The 20,229-nt window shown below is 42.5% G+C and overlaps 1 protein-coding gene across 1 annotated transcript; it reads right to left on the bottom strand.

Moving 5' to 3' along the window:
- Positions 1–799: 799 nt before the first annotated feature.
- Positions 800–14,639, bottom strand: CCNG2 (cyclin G2). Its single transcript, XM_032224186.1, has 8 exons — positions 14,312–14,639; positions 10,672–10,800; positions 9,184–9,321; positions 7,336–7,586; positions 6,245–6,323; positions 6,058–6,156; positions 4,352–4,557; positions 800–1,480 (listed from the first exon to the last, which is right to left on the bottom strand). Exons 2-8 carry the CDS (start codon positions 10,798–10,800, stop codon positions 1,342–1,344), a joined length of 1,041 nt encoding a protein of 346 aa, XP_032080077.1. The 5' UTR covers positions 14,312–14,639; the 3' UTR covers positions 800–1,341.
- Between the last annotated feature and the right edge of the window lie 5,590 nt (positions 14,640–20,229).

The raw sequence follows: 20,229 nt of genomic DNA, 5'->3' as shown, positions 1-20,229 counted from the left end.
TTTAAGTTTTTTTTTTACAGGTTTTAATTTACATTTTTACACTTTTTTGTAAACGGGTTTTTTTTTCCTTTATAAAAATCAGATCACACCACACGCTATCAAACATTCACCTCTGCCTACATGAGAAAAAACACACAAAGGATCCTAACTTTTATTGCCGCTTCATTTCAACCACAGCATTTGCCTTCACATTATTAATACAGACTAAATGACTTCTTTTGCTTACTTTGCATATATTTGAAGGAACTAAAGTAAAACAATCATAAAAGTCTGCGTTTTAAGGGGGAGGAAAAAGGCAAGCAATTAAATGCAATGACAACCGTTTAATCAACTTCACATTTATCAAAACTTCTCCATTATCAACTGCCTTTCCACTAACCATTTTCACTTAAGCATGCAAAAGTTAATGATTATAGATTTACTTAATAACAAGGTAAAAGAAATACTGAAATAAGCTAACGGGAGGGACAGTGGGCTTTATACTGAAATCCAGTACTTTCTAAATTTTAATAGTATGGTTTATTTTTTTTAAAAAAAAAAAACAGTAATACTAAGGTTTGCTAAAAACATTTTGCTTCCTAATTTGAGGATTTGAAAGCTCATCTTTAGAAATCTTAAACACTAAAATATGCTTCAGCACATCGATGTGGATTGGTTTTGCGTGTTTTAAAAACAAAGCAGCTTATTTATTTCTATTTTTTAAAAAAACCACCAGCATTTGTGATTAAAACAAGCCTCCTGAAACCAAAGTATTTCTCCAGGAATACTTTCTTTAAAATAAAACATAACCACCCCACCCAAAAAAAAAATATTTAAAATCTTTTCAGAAAAGAAATTCATATACGTTCTCTGCAATTTTGTCTATCCACCAAAAATGCTCAGATTCAATCTTTTTTTTTTTTTCAGCAGAAAATTTTCAGCACATGGCCGAGCTTTGAAGCTCTCTCTTGTGATCCGGGTGGCAAATCTGTGCTCCTCCTGTGATCGTTTTCTCGCCGAGAAGAAAGGTTTGAAATGGTTCATTTGATCCCTTCATGCCACATCAGACTTACCATCATACAAAGGTAAAAAAAAGCACAATACGTATTTTGAGTACTCCATGAGATCTTGTACCAAAAGTACAAGGGATGCTAAGATCAGCTTTTGTTTTTTCCTCCCAACCAGCGGCGTAGATTTCGACCCCCAGAATTCTCAGCTGCAACAACGGTGGGTTCTTTGGGGGGGGGGGTGTTGGACGATTCTGGGGGTGGAAATCGGCCCTTGGAAGGCACCCCAAGTTGGGAGAGGGCTGGTTCAGATACTTATTGCCTAAAAATACTACGATGCGCTTAAGAGCTCAGCCTAGGAGACGGAGTCGAAGGAAAGAGCCTGCCACTTGGATTTTGGTTTGAGGTCGAAAAAGAAGGCGCCCCCTCCGTCGCTGGAAGGAGAGCTGCTGAGGCTTTCTTCTCCGCAACTCATGTCTTCACAAGAGTCCTCACTGTGGAAGGAAACAGGGAAGCTAATTAGCAATCGCAAAGAAAGGTTGAAAAAAAAAAGAGTAACCAAGTACAGGCAGTTGTCGACTTAAGAGCAGTTCACCTTCGGTTACAACGGCACTGAAAAAAAGGGACTTATGACTATTTTTCACATTTATGACCATTGCCTTGTGGTCACATGATTAACATTGGGATGCTCGACAACGGACTCCCATTTAACAACCGCGTTACTAGTTTTAACAACTGCAGTGGTTCACTGCACAAATGCGGCAAGGAAAGTCGTAAAATGGGGCAGAACTCACTTAAGAAACACCTCACTTAGCAACATAAATTTTGGGCTCAATTGTGGTCGTACGTTACCTACCATGTTTCCCTGAAAATAGGACAGGGTTTTATTTTCTTTTGACCCCCGAAATAAGCGCTTGGCCTTATTTTCGGAGAGGTCTTATTATTTTTGAGGGTGCAGGAGGCGATGACCGTGGTCGCCTCATGGCTGCTGCTGTGTTGCAATATTTTTGGGGAGGGCTTATTTTAGCGCATGCGCTCAAAAGCCAGACTGGGCTTATTACCCAGGGAGGTCTTATTTTCGGGGAAACCGGGTATATTCATCACATATTATTCTCTTCTGAGTCAGCCAAGTTATTGTACCTTCTTCCTTACCAAAGTATTTTTTTTTTATTAAATATGCTCAATTTTCTAGCAAACTCTGCACCTAACCATATATTTGAATCAGTGAGAATTTGGCTTTGCAGGCTTCAGGATTTTAAGTGCAAAAGTGAAAACAGTTCTGAACATCAGTCACTTATGTTATTAAACACTTAAGATGACTTCAACCTTCCATAAGAAGCTCAGGTAGGTCTCCTTAATATTTCATTTATTTATATTTTATATTTTTACCCCACACAGTTCATGACTTGCTGGCAAGGCTATAAACCAGTGGTGAAATTCAGATTTTTTTTTTACTACCAGTTCTATGGGGGTGGTTTGGTGGGTGTGGCAGGGGAAGGATACTGCAAAATCTCCATTTCCACCCCACTCTGGGGCCAGCCAGAGGTGGCATTTTCCAGTTCTCCAAACTACCCAAAATTTCTGCTACTGGTTGTCCAGAACCTGTCAGAATTTGCTGGATTTCACCCTTGCTATAAACTCAAGAAACATTATTTCACCTTTGGTGGGAAAATAATCAAAAGTTTCTTGAGTTGGATTCGTTACGTGTATTTGATGGCCCAAAACTTAAAATTGCAAACAAAACAAAAAACCCGACTAAGTTCCTACATCTAGCTGGCAAATTTGTTATTGCTAAACAATGGAACTCTTCAGATAGTATCTTAGCAGATAAGGAGGTAATGTTTAGCTTTGTCTGAAAGAGCCTTTGATAAAATCCACTATGACATAGTGAATTGCTGTTTTACAAGGAATTGTGTGAGTTCATTGTATGCAGGAGATAAGCATCCAGGCAACAGCTGGTATCAAACATTAGGCGCATTTTAAAATATACCACCCTAGTTATCTTTTGAAATTAAGTAGAATGACAGGCAGACAAGCAAGAGCGAAATCATGGAAGATAATTGCAAATGATTTCCATGCTTTGCCTAGAAACGATACGGGCATATTCATGTTGTAATCATCTGCACCATGCAAGGGAGACTTACTGTAAGTTTTGAAATACGATGCTTTGAAAAACCAGGTAGCATGATTTAAAGGACGGCTGTCCACTCCATTAGACTCTAGACAGCTGACAACACTCTACTGCTGTTAGAAAGGGACGTGGGAATTCAGCAGTGCTGATAACTATTTTATCCCACCCTGGTCTTCAGTCTCATTAGCTCAATTGTGTACTTAACTACTCATCTCATTACCACTGTGACAAAAAGGAACCTCACTGGAGAACAAGAGAAGTCAGCTCTGCCAATCTGCATGCTATCTTATTTTAAAGCACGGGGGAGGATGGAAGACAGCATGATAACCAACGATCCATGGAAGAACTAATTGCTGTGGTCTTGGAAAAACCAACTCACAATTAGCTAGATCTCCGTGCAAACATGGGACTTAAGCCAAAGTACACACACAGCGTTAAATAATCTGAGAAGTTTTGTCAGGAGGATAGAAAAGCCATTCCCTTCGCACATATGTGCTAGTCATTCCCGACTTTAGGGGGCAGTGCTCATCTCTGTTTTAAAACCAGCGCTGTCCAAAGACGTCTCCGTGGTCATGTGGCCAGCATGACTAAATGCCGAAGGCGCATGGAACGCTGTTACTTTCCCACCAAAGCTGATTCCTATTTTTCTACTTGTATTTTTACGTGCTTTCGAACTGCTAGGTTGGCAGAAGCTGGGACAAGTCACGGGAGCTCACTCCATTACGCGGTGCTAGGGATTCGAAACACTGAGCTGCTGACTTTTCTGACTGACAAGCTCAGCATCTTAGCAACTGAGCGACCCCTAGTTTATTCTACTAGGCTGTCTCTAAACATACACCCCCATCTTCTCCAGCAAAGTAGATATAATCCAATTCTTCTCAGAGGCATCAATGGAGGAAGGTTGGTTTAGTCTGACAATACCCAAAAAAAATGGCCATTACTTATTTTTCCAAGTGAGGACTTTCTAAATGTGATTTTGTGAGGTCTAATGCTGAGTCATGGTCCCTCCATCAATGCCACAGAAACACATGTATGACCATCAAAACAAACAAACATATCCTTTACCCTTAAATACATCTCATTTTATTTTTCTAAATGCCAGCATAGGAAATGCCAGTTGATGGGCCTTCTATCTGCATTGACACTATTGAAACAAAGTTATGCTTAAGTTACTTGAACCGACTACATGCAGTTGGGCAAATCACAGAGGAAGCCCAAGTGTGTGTTTACCTACCTCTCGCTTTCGTCAAAGCATCCGGCCTCTGGGATTGTGGGCAGCTCAGGGACACTGTAGTAGCTGTTTTGAAGATTCTGGGCAGTGCGTCTTGAAACAATCCAGACGAGCTTTTTATGGTCCGGCTTACAACAGGCAGGGGAAGCATAATCTGCTAAGCATTTTGAGACCAGTTCTCTCCAATAGAGTAAGTCACTGTCACTTATCTGGGGGGGAAAAAAGAAGGTTCACGTATGATTCTTTGTTGGTTTTTTTAAAAAAAAGTTATTTCACCAATCAACTACGGCTGCCGTTCTATTCGCATTAAGTTGATTCTAAACCAAGCTGTACATACCCGACATAAGATTTATACCAGGGGTATCAAACTCAAGGCCCACGGGCCGAATGCAGCCTGTGCGGTGCTTAATCCTGGCCTGCGGGGCAGCCGTGGAAGTGGCGAAGGACTGGCCCGCAGTGCCTCTGCCAGTGAACCCCCCCCCTGCCCCCTAGGGCCCGTTTTCAGCATGGACATCCTCCAGAAGCCCTCTGCCAGCGAAAATGGAGCCCAGGGGGCAGGGGTGGGTTCCTGCCAATTCTAACCTCTTCTATAGAAGAGGTTCCACAAATCTACCATGCCATTTAGAACCGGTTCCAGTTCCCTCCCCCTGCCTCGGGGTCAACCTTTTGCAATCTTCTGACAAGCCAATTGAACAGAGAAGCCAGATTCACTTAACAACCATGTCACCAACCTAACAACTGCAGCGGTTCACTTAACCACCGTGGCAAGAAAAAAAAATCATAAAACGGTGAAAAACATTCACGTAAGCAATGTCTCACTTAGCAATAGAAATTTGGGGCTCCGCTGCGGTCGCTGTGTCGAGGACTACCTGTACATATGAGACTGAGTGGAAATGCAGTCTGAAAGATGTGTTGAGAAAATAACATCCAGGTGATACGAAGCAACTTTTAGCATAACACAAGGGTGTCAAACACAATTTCATTGAGGGCCTCATCAGGGTTATGTTTGACCTTGGAGGACACGTGTGTGTGTGTGTGTGTGTGTGTGTGTGTGTGTGTATGTGGCCGGGGGTGGGCATGGCGATGGTGGGTATTTGATACAGGTTCAAGATTTTCCAGGCAGAAAAGCTATTTGTATTTTTATTATTCAACTAATAATCAAATACAATAACATAAATAACATGATAATTACAAGACCTAACAGAGGTAAATTTCCAGGACAGTAAATAGAAATAGCTGTCAATTATAGATTGCTGATTAAATAGACCTGCAATATGTAAAAATCTGGTATTAAACTGTAGTATTATCATAGGATGTTGCTTGTTTTCTATCCAGATCAGGCACTTACGTGAGGCCACATAATTGTAACCCAGTCCACTCCAGTCCTCCTGCAGCCCTCTGCCAACCGAAAATGGGCCACGCAGGGCCTCCATGCAGCCCATTTTCGGCGAGCAGAGTGCTGCAGGAACATGCATTTTCCCAAGGTGAATGGGGAAAAGTCTATCTTCTATGAATAGGTCAGGAATTATTTATACTCCAGGAAGATACAATTTCTCCCCAAATAATCTACCTTCAAAATAGGAGGGGCGTTTTCCTCTCTAGAGTTTAAAAAAATAAACATTTATTTCCGAATCAACTCTATTATTTTTCTCCCCCAAAGGTGTACACAGGATGGCTGGAGGAAGGGTTAATGAGTTCTGCTCTCTTACCTTGGACTGCTTCTGAACACACAGAAGAATCTCAAACAACTCGATGGATTTCAGCGTCTGCACTTCCAGAGAGAGAAGGCACAGGGCCAAAATGGATGGCTGAAGGGACAAAAATACACATTTGGCTTAGAAAGTCAGTCCCCGATGCTCAACTTTTATATTGTGAGCGGTTTTATTTCAAACTTACTTTCGCTTTTGAAAAAACAAGTCGGCAGTTACAAGCTTTAAGTTGTGCTTCCAGTTTGTCGAGATTCAACAGCTCTTTCCTGTAAAGGGTCACAATAGCACAAGGTTACTGCTGGATGCACATCTTGCATTGTGACTGAGTTCGCACAACTCATTAAATCAGAAACTACTAAATCAAATCATGCCTTAGCACAATCTGTAAATCTAAAGTCTGAAAATGCATAATGTACCAATTTGTTTTCCAAATAAAGCACGACAAGATGCCTAGATAGAACCATACTGATTTATCTCATTGTACATGAACCACCTCAGAAAGTACCTAAAACTATAGCAAAGATTGGAAAGGAAGAAATCAGAGTGTTAACAAGGATACAGGTAGTCCTCAACTCACAGTCACTTAACGACTGTTGTAAGTTACAACAGACCCCGAAAATGGGACATGAGCCAGATTCTAAGTTCTCATGTTAGCCTCTCCATCAGTCACGTGACTGTGTTCTGGGTGCTCGGCAACAGGCCCACATATTTACAAGTTTGTGGCACCCCATGGTCAAATGACCACAAACTACAACATTTCCTTGGAAACTGGCATTTACATCTGGCTAAAAGTGAACAATGTATTCCCTTTAACAAATTGCAGCGTTCCCTTCATGACCACAGTGTTTGCTTAACGACTGCTGCAAAAAATGTTTGTAAAACTGGGCGTCATTGCAAGCTCAGCGCTGACTATCATAGCTTACAATCGAAATTTCGGCTCAATGGTAGTGGCTAAGCAGAGGTGGTATTCAGCAGGTTCTGGCCAGTTCTGGAGAACAGGGAGTGGAAATTTTGAGTAGTTTGGAGAACTGGTATAAATACCACCTCTAACTGGCCCCGACCCATCTATTCTCTGCCTCCTGAATCCCAGCTGACCGGGAGGGAATGGGGATTTTGCAGTATCCTTCCCATCACGCCCACCAAGCCACGCCCACAGAACCGGTAGTAAAAAATTTTGAATCCCATCACTGGTGCTAAGTCAAGGACTGTCTGTACTGCCTGCTTCAATCTTTTTTTTTTTAAACTGGAAATTAAGGTATTAAACGGAGCCAACGGTACCTTTCTGAGGTATGGCAGAGTACAATAGTATGGTATAAGTGCAAAAAAGTTAAGGCAGTAGTTGCTTTGAAGTCAAAGTGCAGTTTTTCTGATATTATTTTTTCCATCCGCTTTAGATCAGAAACGGTGCATTTGCATTGGCTAATCCGGATGACATCATGCAGAGACGGGATGCTGCCTTCCTCCTCCACCTGCTGAGCAGCCAGCTGGAAACAACAGACTCCAATGCAGGATAAATGCTTAGGTTTCACCTGAGTCAAAGGAAAACCACCTTATGAATAACCAGCTACTCAACAAGGCTGAATTTTTAAAATGTTGCACGTCCATTTATTTCACGGTTGACAAGACTGTTTCAATTTTAGTTCTCAGAGTGATAAGAAGCATTAAATGAGAAAGCCTGCGATACTCTTAAATCCACTCAACATTCCACCAATAACAGGTATTTCCCACAATTTCAGCCAATGCTCATGTGGCCTTACTGGAGGCTCGTACATAAAATATATCATTGGCCCTATAAAAAATGGCACATAACTGAGGTTCGAATGGGAAAAAAATTAAGGCACAAAGAAAAATATGAAAATACACTTTAAAGATGGCACAATTTTAATATATAACATACTAGCTGATAATCCGGCGTTGTCTGGGTATTTATTTATAGGGGGAAAATGTCTGGACCAAATGTAATTTCTAATGTTGGATTTTCTCCCTTACCAGAGGGAGCTCCCTTGTGGAGTACTGTGAAGCCATTACCATGGCAACTCCACTGCGGTGTACAGCAGAAGCCATTTTACCGCAGTACAGTAGAAGCCATTTTAAGGCAGGCACAACAGGCTGTATCTTAATAGAACACACACACACACACACCCAAGGGGTGTCTTATCCCCAGAGGGTAAGTCATCTTGTACCAACTTTGGTTGAAATTGCTCGAGGCGTTCCACAGTTATGCTGGAACATACACACACACGGCTGTATGTACACTATATTGCCAAAAGTATTCGCTCACCCATCCAAATAATCAGAACCAGGTGTTCCAATCACTTCCATGGCCACAGGCGTATAAACTCAAGTACCTAGGCATGCAGACTGTTTTTACAAACATTTGTGAAAAAATGGGTGGCTCTCAGTAGCTCAGTGAATTCCAGCATGGAACTGTGATAGGATGCCACCTGTGCAACAAATCCAGTCGTGAAATTTCCTCGCTCCTAAATATTCCAAAGTCAACTGTCAGCTGTATTATAAGAACGTGGGAGTGTTTGGGGACGACAGCAACTCAGCCACGAAGTGGTAGACCACATAAACTCATCCAACATCAGTGTGTGACCTCACAAATGCGCTTCTGGAAGAATGGTCAAAAATCCCCATAAACACACTCCTGAACCTTGTGGACAGCCTTTCCAGAAGAGTTGAAGCTGTTATAGCTGCAAAGGGTGGACCAACGTCATATTGAACCCTATGGATTAGGAATGGGATGTCACTTACAGTAAGTTCATACGCTAGGAAAGACAGGTGAGCGAATACTTTTGGCAATATAGTGTATGTATGTATGCATGTATGTATAGAAAGAAAGAAAGAAAGAAAGAAAGAAAGAAAGAAAGAAAGAAACAAGGATAGAAAGAAAGAAAGAAAGAAAGAAAGAAAGAAAGAAAGAAAGAAAGAAAGAAAGAAAGAAAGAAAACATAGAATAGAACAGAATAGAGCAGATTCTGAATAGTTATATGTTAGTCTAACTCCTTGGAGATAAACTAGACAAGTACCTTAAATCCAGAACAAATAATAACGGCTGTTTATCTGTCTACCTAATATAAAACTGTGCAAACTATGATGCAGCATTTCCTTTCGTCTAAATACCTTCATGAGTGCCAAAAACCTGTCAAGAATGTTGACAGCCAGGACAAAGGTTTCTGTGGCAAATCCAAAGAAGTTGACCAAACTCCAGAGATCTTCCACTTTTGCATTCCTCAGTCTTGGGCATAAGGTGTTTTCATTCTGAAAGAGACAAGCAACATCTTAATGTTAGTGGCAGAACTCTGGCTCAAAGGTTTTCACTGGACGATCTGTACATTCTGATGAACCAGCGATGGCCAATTACTTGACAGCAGGCTGAGAGACATAACTAAGACGGCAAGGGGTCAGAACCAATTCTATCTCAATGCAGGTAGTTCTCGATTTATGATTGCAATTGGCCTAATTTTCCATTGCTAAGTAGTTAAACGAGTTGCACCTCATTTTATGACCTCTGCCCCAGTTGTTAAGCAAATCACTGCACTTGTTAAATGAATCATGTGGTTGTTAAGCAAATCTGGCTTTTCCCATTGACTTTGCTTGTCAGAAATCGGCTAGGAAGGTTACAGATGGTGATCGGGTGACCCCAGAAGAATCATAAAGACATGCCAGGTGCCAAGTGTCCAACCTTTGATCGTGTGACCATGGGGATGCCGCAATGGTTGTAAGTGCAAAAAAATGGTCGTAAGTCACTTTTTCCAGTGCCATTGCAACTCTGAATGGTCGCTAAACAAATGGTTATAAATCGAGGACTACCTGTAATTGTAAATTTCCTTTTCCAAGTAGATTTCCTGGGAAGAACCTATCATTGCTTCTTTCAGAAACAAGGATTGCTTCATTCATTAAATAGCTAGTCTTGGTGAAGAGTAATGCCCATTTCCGATTTGGCAGGTACCTTTCTCTGAGACAAAGAATCATTATCCACAACTATCTCTGAACCAAGCAAAGAAACACTTGACAAATATGTAATTTCAGCTATATACAGTCTGATCACTGCGTTTTTCAGTAAAACTGTTGGGAAGCAATGCTCCAACAGCTTTAAAAACTAATGGTAACAATCTGCTTAAGTATCTATTGTAAAAGGCGGGAAGCCAATATCCAGCATTTATGCTAGTTGAATAAGCCATAGTTTATTATGCTGAATTAGTACAGTTGAATAAATCCATTTTATACAAAGCAAGCAAACTGCTCTAAACAAATTATTAACATCGACAGCTTCCTGCTCTGCTGCATTAAGATCCTTCCTGTACGTCTGGCCACTTCCTCCAGAAATAAGTCATATCAGCTGAGGTTCTTCATCATCATGAGCTGTGGTGGCGCAGTGGTTAGAATGCAGAACTACAGGCTACTTCTGCTGATCGACAGCAGTTTGATCCTGACCAGCTCAAGATTGACTCAGCCTTCCAGGGTGAGTAAAATGAGAACCCAGATTGTTTGGGGCAAAATGCTGACTCTGTAAACCGCTTAGAGGGGGCTGTAAAAGCACTGGGAAGAGGTATATAAGTCTAAGTGCTATTGCTATCACACCCAAAAGGCAAACATCTATCTACTCACCTCAGTAGTGCACTCAATGAGACTCAGCCCCTTTTCCCTGGGTTGGTATTTCCGTTCCTGATCCAAATGGAGTTTAAGCTGTTTGAAGAGCCAGCTGCTCATTTGTTCTTCAACTTCAATGTTCTTCATCTACGAAGAAAGAAAATACGTTTTCAGTGTGGTGGGCACTAAATACACAGCCAAGATTACGGTTTTCCTGAGGTGGGCTACAGCAATGTATATTTTTGGTCCATCTGTGGTGCCTCCCCAAAGTTATTGTGGAATCAGGAGGCATTACAAATGCAAAAAATCAATCAAAGGAATGTCCATGTTGGTTGGAAGTCTGCTTTTGCTTCAACAAGACTTATTTTAGTCCAGAGTATCAAAGCACAGAATAGAACTACAATGCTAAATGCCAATGATAGATATAGGATTCTAGTCATTAGAATTCTTACCCCAAGGGAGCCAGACAGTAAAAGACAGGGGTATTCCTTTAACATCCTGATTTAATCATTTCTCCAATCATCCCATCTGTCTAACTACTAGTTTTTTCGAGTAATAAAACCACCCAATGGGGAAAGAAGAGAAAGGGAAAGACACAAAACCGAATGTTCCCTCTTGCTTAAAGGACTAGGAAAAGCTTTTATTTTCCCCACCGTTCACCACAGCAGAGTTAACAAAGAGGATGTTGAGGGAGGGGGAAGCATAGGAGGGCTTGGTCACGTACACACCATGACAATAACTTCCAAGAAACTGTAGAGGGCGGCAAAAGAACACAGAGATTTCCCCATTCTTGTACACTTCTTTATACACCAAATAAAGAGAGCTCAGGTTTGAGCAGATAGACATCGCCTTTAGTTAGCATTTTAACAGCCTCTCCTCAGGTTTAAGGGTCCGCATATCTCAGATTCTACCCACCTGACTTTTATGGAGGTATTGGACAATAGTCTAAAACATTTCCTGTGGTGTCTCAATCGGGCTCTTTCTCACACACGAAGGTAAACACAATTTACCTTCTCAAGTTGGAGTTATAAATGCAGTTTGTTTCCATTTTGTCCTAACAACCACCTTGAGCACAGATACTGTATGAACAGGAAAAAAAAGGCCTACAATTCTTTTTTTCTTTTTGAGGCCACATCTCCCCTGGCTCTGCCCTCAGGAACAGGACATAAAAGGATTTTAACTCAAAGCATAGGGGAGTCCACATATATGCTACCTATACAGCCGATCATATTATACACAACAATGATCCTTAACTCAGATATGTTTACAATTTCTCAATACAGAAGTTTTCTTTGACTCTGCTTTTCCTCTTTGAAATACCAAAAGATACTTCCTTTGTATCAGTGCTGCTAAAACAATCTAATACTCTCTTTTCAATAAATACTTCGGCTTTAGTTCTGGGTTATCCCAAGTGAGCAACTGTAACACCCTGTTTATATTTTCCTTTCCTTTTTCTCATTCTAGAGCTCTGATCCCTAAATCCTCCCCAACCAGTCCTTCCCTCTCCATTTTAAGAACTGGAAAACCACTACGAAAGTGCTCCCAAAATGTTGTTTATTTATCTATGTTATTGTGTTCGCACCAATTCAACTCTTCCTAATTACATACACAAATAAGCCTCTGCAATAGCTTTTTTTTTCTTTTTTGCTCTGCCTTCCTTACCTTGGATTCTTTCCAGAGCAATCTCATTGCTTCTAATGCCGCCCCTTCCCTGCCACCCGAAATCAATGCAAAATTCAGATTACAAGTCTCTCCCCCTTACAGCTAAACAATACCCCAAGAGCCATCTGGCAGTCTGGCTCCCTGATCACCCTTCTCCAATCTCACACCCATCAGACAATGCCCCCACCTTATCTAAACAGCCCAACCAATCACCAAGCTGGACAAAGATGGTCAATTCACATCCCAAAGAACTCCAGGTTGAGAAAAGCAGCTTATTCTTTTCACATGGTAATGGGTGAGCAGTAACAGGCCTTCAAAAAATTAACTTAAAAGTTTTAAATTGACATTTTAAGAATGGGGGAGGGGGGGACAAGACCACAGATTTAGTACAGGTCATCCTTGACTTATGACCACAACTGAGCCCAAAATTTCTGTTGCTTAGTGGAAACATTTATTAAATGAGCTTGCCTCATTTTATGACCTTTCTTGGCAGAGCCGCTAAGTGAAGTTAACTGCAGTTAAGTTCATCACATAGTGGTTAAGGGAATCTGACTTCCCCATCGATTTTGCTTGTCAGAAGGTGATCACATAATCTCAGGACCCTGCAACCGTCATAAATATGAGTCAGTTGCCAAGCATCTGGATTTTGATCACATGATTGAGGGGTTGCTACAACGGTTATAAGTGTGAAAAACGGTCATAAGTCCCTTTTTTCATTGTTATTGTCACTTTTAATGGTCACTTAATGAACTCTTGCAAGCCGAGGACTATTTGCAATGCAAACTGGCCAGGATGTTTCCTCTTCCTTTTTTAGGGGGGGGGGGGCACGAGAGATTTGATTTCTTTACATCCCCAGGTGGCCCCCACTTCCATATACAGGTAGTCCTTGACTTATAACCACAATGGAGACCAACATTCCTGTTAAGTGAGACCTTTGTTGGATTTTACCCCGTTTTACGACCTTTCTTGCCACAGTTAAGTGTGCAAGCTACAGCTGTCAAGTTAGTAACAAGGTTGTTAAGTGAATCTGGCTTCCCCGTTGACTCTGCTTGTCTCAAGTGGTCTCCAAAGGGGATCACGTAACCCGGGACAATGCAACCGTTGTAAAGGTGAGTCAGTTACCAAGTGCCCTGAATTTTGATCACGTAACTATGGGGAGGTTGCAATGATCGTAAGTGTGAAAAAACTAGTCCTTTGTCACTTTTTTCAGGCCTGTTGTAACTTTGAATGGTGACTAAACTGGCTGTTGTAAGTCGAGGAATACCTGTAATATGAACTGGCCAGGATATCCCCACCACCACCACCACCGTTTCTTTACTCTACATCAGTGGTTCCCAATTGGGGGGGGGGGATTTGATTTTTAACGGGGACAACTTGAACCTTGTTTAAACCAAGTAAATGGGCTTTTAGCCTTCCTCCCTGTGAGTAGAGTTAACTTTTTGAGTAAAGTAAGAATTATAGATCATGGAGAGGGGGGGGGGATCATGATTTTAGAGATTCTTAGGTAGGGCATGGGCCAAAAAAAGGTTGGGAACCACTGATCTACATCCAGAAACCCCCCCACCCCCCCATCATTTTCAAAGGATCCCTGGTCAAAAGAAGATTTGGGGGGGGGAATCCACGGATGCCCCCTCTGCCATTGACCAAAGCTTACTTAAATTTCCATAGGGAGACACCCACCCACCCACCCCAGATCTAAAAGGGGGGCCCCCTTCGAGGAGCCCCGCCTCCCCCGACAAAGGGAATCGCGCGCATGCGCAGAGAGACCCCTCTTCCTTTTCGCCCCCTCCCCAATCACAAATTGACAGCGATTCGCAGCTTGACAGCCTCCTCCCCCGTTTATTACTGACAGAGGGCGGGGGTGTTTTCCATCGACGTTGAGAATAACCGACCTTTTATTTAATTATTCAAATAAAATAATAATTCTTTTGTCTCTCCAAAGACAACCCCCCCCGGGTGGGTTTTAATTTTCCCCTCAATTCAGGGTCTGATTTACCTCTCCGCGGCGGCGGGTCTCCCCTCTCGGAGGTCGGAAGGGCCGGAGGAGGCAGACCGGGGGCTGAAGCGAAGGGAGGCGAGCGCTTCACTCTGCCGCTGCCGCAGCAACCCGCACCAGAGCCGCCGCAGCAGCAGCAGCGCCTCCTCGCTACCGACCCAGCGGCCCCGCATTCAGCCCCCGACGCCCCTTCGCCCTCCAGTCCCAGGTCTTCCCCCGATGGGAGTCAGCGGAGGAGCTGCACCATGGTTCTCCTCCCTTCAGCTCCGGACGCCGTTCTGGGAGAGAACCAGTCAGAGGCGCCTCAGAGCGCCTTCAAAATGGAGTCTGCCCCCCCTCTCAGGTCCGCCCCTTTCCATCACGTGACCCGCCGCTTTTGTTTTGCTCGCCTTTCCTCCATTTGTTTTTTAAAGCGGAGGGATCTACATCCCAGTGATAGGACTCTCCTTCCTTCCCCCCCCCTCAAAAAAAGGGAGGGAAATAAAATGTTTAAAAAAAAGAAAGAAAGGGGGGGGTCTCCTTTTCGCCTTCGTTTCTGCGGTGGAATATTTATTAGCATTTTTCGTGAATGACCCCGGAAGGAAGGCTGTGGCGGAGGTCAGGCGGATTCCTTTCCCAGCTTCTCCTGAGGCAAGAGAAGCGGAAGGACACAGTACTTTTGTCGAATCACTTCTTTTAAAGGGACAAGAGGAACCCAAAACTACTTCGGTTTGAAAAGTCCGCCCAAATGCCCGCTCTCTGATTGGCCGGCGGTGGGTGAGCGCTGATTGGATAGAAAGCGGCCCTACCTTTCCAGACACTCCTGGTTTCTGTTGTTTTGTTATTCAAAGCAGTGGAATGCTTATTGGCTGACGGTGACGCCAAACCTCTGTTCTGAGCCAATGAGATTTGTCTCTTAGTTTTCCCTACCCCCCCTTCTGTTATTTTTTACAGCTGCGTCGAAGGGGGCGGAGCTTCACCGTCGGTTGCTCAACTGTCATTTTTGCGAGGGACGCAAAGGCGCCGTTGTTTTTTGAGGGTTTTTTTTTGGCTCCTCCTCGTTTGAATTTTATCTTCTTTATTAGCCTTTTCATAAAGGCGCTAGCATTTTATCATGGCATCCACATCTCCTTTGGAAGATTGGGAAACCAAGTCTTCCTTTTAAACAAAGGCTTTTTTAAAACATAGGTAGAGTTAATCTTTTAAACTAAATACAGGTAGCCCTCGACTTACAATAATTCATTTAGTGACGGGTCAAAGTTAGAAGGGCACTGAAAAAAGGGACTTCTGTTTTTCGCAACTGTGGTCAAAATTGGGACGCTTGTTCATACTTAATGACCGTTGCAATCAAGTTGCTTCCTGAAAAAAAAAATCACCTTTGGGAATTTCCAGTCATCTCTATAATCCTATGATTAAATTTCAGATGCTTGGCAAATGACTTGCATTTATGACGGTTGCAGTGTCCGATATTCCCTTTTGCAACCTGACAAACAAAGAATGGGGAAAGCCAGATTTCACTTAACCATCAGATTAGTAACTTATCAACTGCAAGGATTCACTTAACAAGTGTGGCAAGAAACATCATAAAAGGGGGCAAAAACACAAATGTCTCACTTAACAACAAAAACATGGGGCTCAATGGTGGTCGTAAGTTGAGGACTATCTGTATACCCGTATGACTGCCCATCAATATATTCTGGAAGTCTTGAGTACGCTTGCAGTAATTAAAGATACAAACTTGACTGGGAAAAGGGCTGACATAATCCATATGTTTTATATTTGGTGGAATCTACATTGATTATGGACACAATGGCTCAGTGGCTAAGACGCTGAGCTCATCTATCGAAAGGTCGGCAGTTCAAATCCCTAGCGCCGTGGAACGGAGTGAGCTCCCGTTACTTGTCCCAGCTTCTGCCAACCTAGTAGTTCGAAAGCATGTAAAAATGCAAGTAGAAAAATAGGAACCACCTTTGGTGGGAAGGGAACAGCACTCCATGCGCCTTTGGCGTTTAGTCATGTCAGCCACATGACCACGGAGACATCTTCGGACAGCGCTGGCTCTTCGGCATTGAAACGGAGATGAGCACCGCCCTCTAGAGTTGGAAACAACTAGCACATATGTGCAAGGGAACCTTTACCTTTACCTATATTGATTTCCACACAAGATGGGTTTTATTTGGCCAAAAATATACAGGTAGTCCTCATCTTATGCCCAATAAGGTTGCTAGAAGTGATGGCTGTTAAGTGATATGGCCTTATTTAATCTCATCCCCTACTTTCCCTGATGTGGACGTTAAATGAATGTGGGTTGCTAAGCGGACCATGGGATGCTTCAGATGGGAGGCCCAGGGCAGACTCAGGCCTGCCTGCCCTGGGTCTCCGTACAACAACAATACCTTGTTGTTACAGGCAGTCCTCAACTTACAACCACGTCTGAGCCCAAAATTTCTGTGATTGAGTGAAACATTTCTTCAGTGAGTTTTGCCCCATTTTACGACTTTTCTCGCCACCGTTGTTTAATGAAACCCTGCAGTTATGTTAGCCCCAGCGTTGTTAAGTGAACCTGGCTTCCTCGTTGACTTCGTTGGTCAGAAGGTTGCAAAAGGAGATCACGTGACCCAGGGACACCGCAACCATCATAAATAGGAGTCAGTTGCCAAACGGCTGAATTTTGATCACGTGACCACGGAGATGGTGCAACAGTGTGAAAAGCGGTCGTAAGTCCTTTTTTTCCCCAGGAACATTTTGATGCTCTCTAGTCGAAAGCTTTTCAGATGATTATGCAGCGAGCATTAGGGAAGCAAAACAGATTGCTTCGTCGCGCAGCTGCATGGCACAAATCCAGAAGCAACTACCATTTCTCAAGCAATCTCAATTCAATGCAGCCACTCGGGAAATGGCATCTGGTTTGGGGGATTACACCATGTAGCTGCACAACGAAATGATCCCTTCTGCTTTTCTAACCCAAGCTCTGGAGATCTTCAAAAGGAAAGCGAAGAAGCGGGCGTGGGGCCTGGTCCAAGGCCTATGGGGATTGGGGTGGGGGGACGGATGATGGGAGTGGTAGTAGATAGTTGAGGTGCCGGAGTATGCATTCTTGTGATCAGTTGTAAGGATGTCTATGGAGATTCTTAGTCATCCAGGACATGATTGTCCCAAAGCTGCTTTTTCAAGATTACAACTTTCTGGTTTTTTTCTTTGAAGACATTTTGCTTCTCATCCAAGAAGCTTCTTCCGCTCTGACTGAATCATCCCCCACCATCCAGTCAGAGCGGAAGAAATTTATTGGATGAGAAATGAAACGTCTTCAAAGAAAAAAAAACAACTATTAAAAAAGTCCAGTTGCCTCTTGAAAAAGCACCTTTGGGATAAGTTGTAAGGATCCTGAGGACCCTGCAGCAATCATAATGTCAAAACCAGATAATAAGGTAGCTTTAGAGGAGTCTGCCATAACTTTAAATGACCACTAAAGCTGCTACTTAAACTCTGATGAAAGAAATGTCCTTCTGGGTTCGGCTCCAAGTGGGGAAAAAGAGACTGGAGACATGGAGGCTGCTTGGAAAGATGGTTTATTGTTGGACAGGGCCACGTGGCTTGAGCCCTGAACAGAAAAGGTGATCACATGTTTCACTGTTGGTGGAGAAGAAGAGAAGGGCTGAGGGAGGGACTTGCTAGGCATTTTATAACCTGTTCAGTCCTGTTTCCTGTTCCTGTGTAAGAAATGTATTCTGGTGCAACTGAGATGATGCAGTGAAGGGGCTTTGGGTAATTCCTGTTGTGTCTGAGGGCTAATCCTTCCTTTGTTGGATCTTGGGTGAAGGTATTTGCTTATGAATAGAGCTAGCTACCTCTTTATCTCTTCAGTGCTGACATCTGCTGTGGGCTATTAAGGAAGGTGGGGGCTGCTTTCCAAGAGCATGTTCTTCCATTTTTTCATGCAGGGAAATATAATAATGTGCCTTTTTAATATTTCTCAAATATTTCATTCTTCTAGAGCAGTGTTTCTCAACCTTGGCAACTTGAAGATGTCTGGACTTCAACTCCCAGAATTCCCCAGCCAGCATTTGCTGGCTGGGGAATTCTGGGACTTGAAGTCCAGACATCTTCAAGTTGCCAAGGTTGAGAAACACTGTTCTAGAGGCTAATTTTCTACACTATAAAAAGACTTCATCCCCCTAATAAAGGTGTTGCTTGTATTACATCGTGATTTATATTTTTCGGAAGGGGAAAGATGTCTAAAATTCAGGGAATAATAGGTCTTCAGTTCCACACAAATTTGGGGTATTTTGAGTTTCAAGGCAACTGTCATAGCAGCTCTAACTTTCAGGAATACCCAGCTCATCTGTTTTCAAGGATTTTGTGATCAGGATTTCCTGTTTTGAGGCAATAATTTTAACAGGCAAACATTGAGAAGGTTCATTAGTGTATTCCATTTTCAGGAAGAAAACAAATCTCCACCTTCATGGAAGTTCTATTTGTTTTGCCTTTTCTGGGGCATAAAGATCTTACTAGGAGAAAAACAGATAACTTTCTTAATCCGTTGCAGTAAACATTACAAAAAAACCCCACTGATTAAACAGTAACAGGTTTATTCTACCTACTAAATCTTTCAGAAGCTTTTTCTACTTCTTTCCCTTAATAAATCTTCCAGAGCTTTAAAACTACCCAGATGTTTATCTCTGGGCCTTTGCTTACAAAGAAAGGAACAGCTCCAGGGGTTTTTCCCCCATGGTGAATTTGGGGTTTTCCAAGGAACTTGTTCCCTTATTCAAATATTGGTATATTTACTCTTTTCATTGTATTTCTTTACTGAAATTTTTACCCTGTTGTACTCTCAACAGAGCAATGAGAAAGAACATGAGGATTACAAACAATGTAATGATACAAAATAATAATAATAATAAAATCCAGTCTAAATATCTTGCTGACTGCAAACAACCATAATATAATGTAATACCTCTCTAAGGTCTCCTTCAGTTTATATAATAACCAAAGGAAGATGAAAATAATATGTCCTTCTCAGGAGGGCCCTGTGCACTTGCAATAAAGTTGGAAAAATACTAGCTTTTTGCCAACAGTGCCACAACCTGTAGTTCTAGTCCACCTCATGCTAGTTGTGTTCATTCTTCATCATCCTCTAGCAGTGCTCCAGATGTTTCTTCATCCACTTCAACTCCCTCAGTTTCTCAGTAAAGCATGGGGAGTTTCAGGATCCATCGGAAAAGAGGGGCCATATGGGTATAATCTGATTCAAAACTTCAACCATTCTCTCATTCCAGGTCTTGGTTGTGTTGGAAGAAATGTCCTTCTGGGTTCGGCTCCAAGTGGGGAAAAAGACGCTGGAAACATGGAGGCTGCTTGGAAAGATGGTTTTAATGGTGGATAGGACCACACGGCTTGAGTCCTGAACAGAAAAGGTGATCACATGCTTCAATGTTGGTGGAGAAGAAAAGAAGGGAAGGGAGGACTGAGATGCTGAGACCCTGATTTTATGCCCTCTCTTGCCTTTGATCTTGATCTTGTATTCTGATTGGTTGTCAGACTCCCATGGGCCCATGCAGGGGCAACTCTCTACGCTGCGTTTTGAATCCAGGTTTGGTTGAGTTCTCAGATGCCATGTGGCGAGTTGGGTAAAAGGGCCAATATTATCATGCCTTTATCCCATCCCTCTGGAGCTGAAGGGGAGAACTCTTTATTATGTAAAGTGGACTAGCTCAGGCTTTAATGGCTCATTGACAAAGGGGGATGGGCAGGAAGCTGCAGGCAGCTATTCTGTCTTTTAAAACATGTTTCTTACTTTTCACATCCAGAGAAATATTCTGCCTTTTCAATATTTCCTAGGATATTTCATTTTTTCTGGGAGAGGGCTGGGTGATAACTTCCTACAGTTGGATTGTGTATCAAACCTTGATGGTCATTTCACCTCTAAGCTCCCTCTG

This window comes from Thamnophis elegans, chromosome 9 (genome assembly GCF_009769535.1).
Source record: "Thamnophis elegans isolate rThaEle1 chromosome 9, rThaEle1.pri, whole genome shotgun sequence".
Classification (NCBI taxonomy): domain Eukaryota; kingdom Metazoa; phylum Chordata; class Lepidosauria; order Squamata; family Colubridae; genus Thamnophis; species Thamnophis elegans.
This window is presented reverse-complemented; position numbering and strand designations above follow the sequence as displayed.

Coding starts and splice junctions, on each gene's coding strand:
- CCNG2 (XM_032224186.1), bottom strand. CDS start 10,800: ATGAAGAACATTGAAGTTGAAGAACAAATGAGCAGCTGGCTCTTCAAA. Junction 9,322..10,671: donor TCATTGAGTGCACTACTGAG/GTGAGTAGATAG, acceptor TGTCTCTTTCAG/AATGAAAACACCTTATGCCC. Junction 7,587..9,183: donor GGTTTTTGGCACTCATGAAG/GTATTTAGACGA, acceptor CCTTTGACTCAG/GTGAAACCTAAGCATTTATC.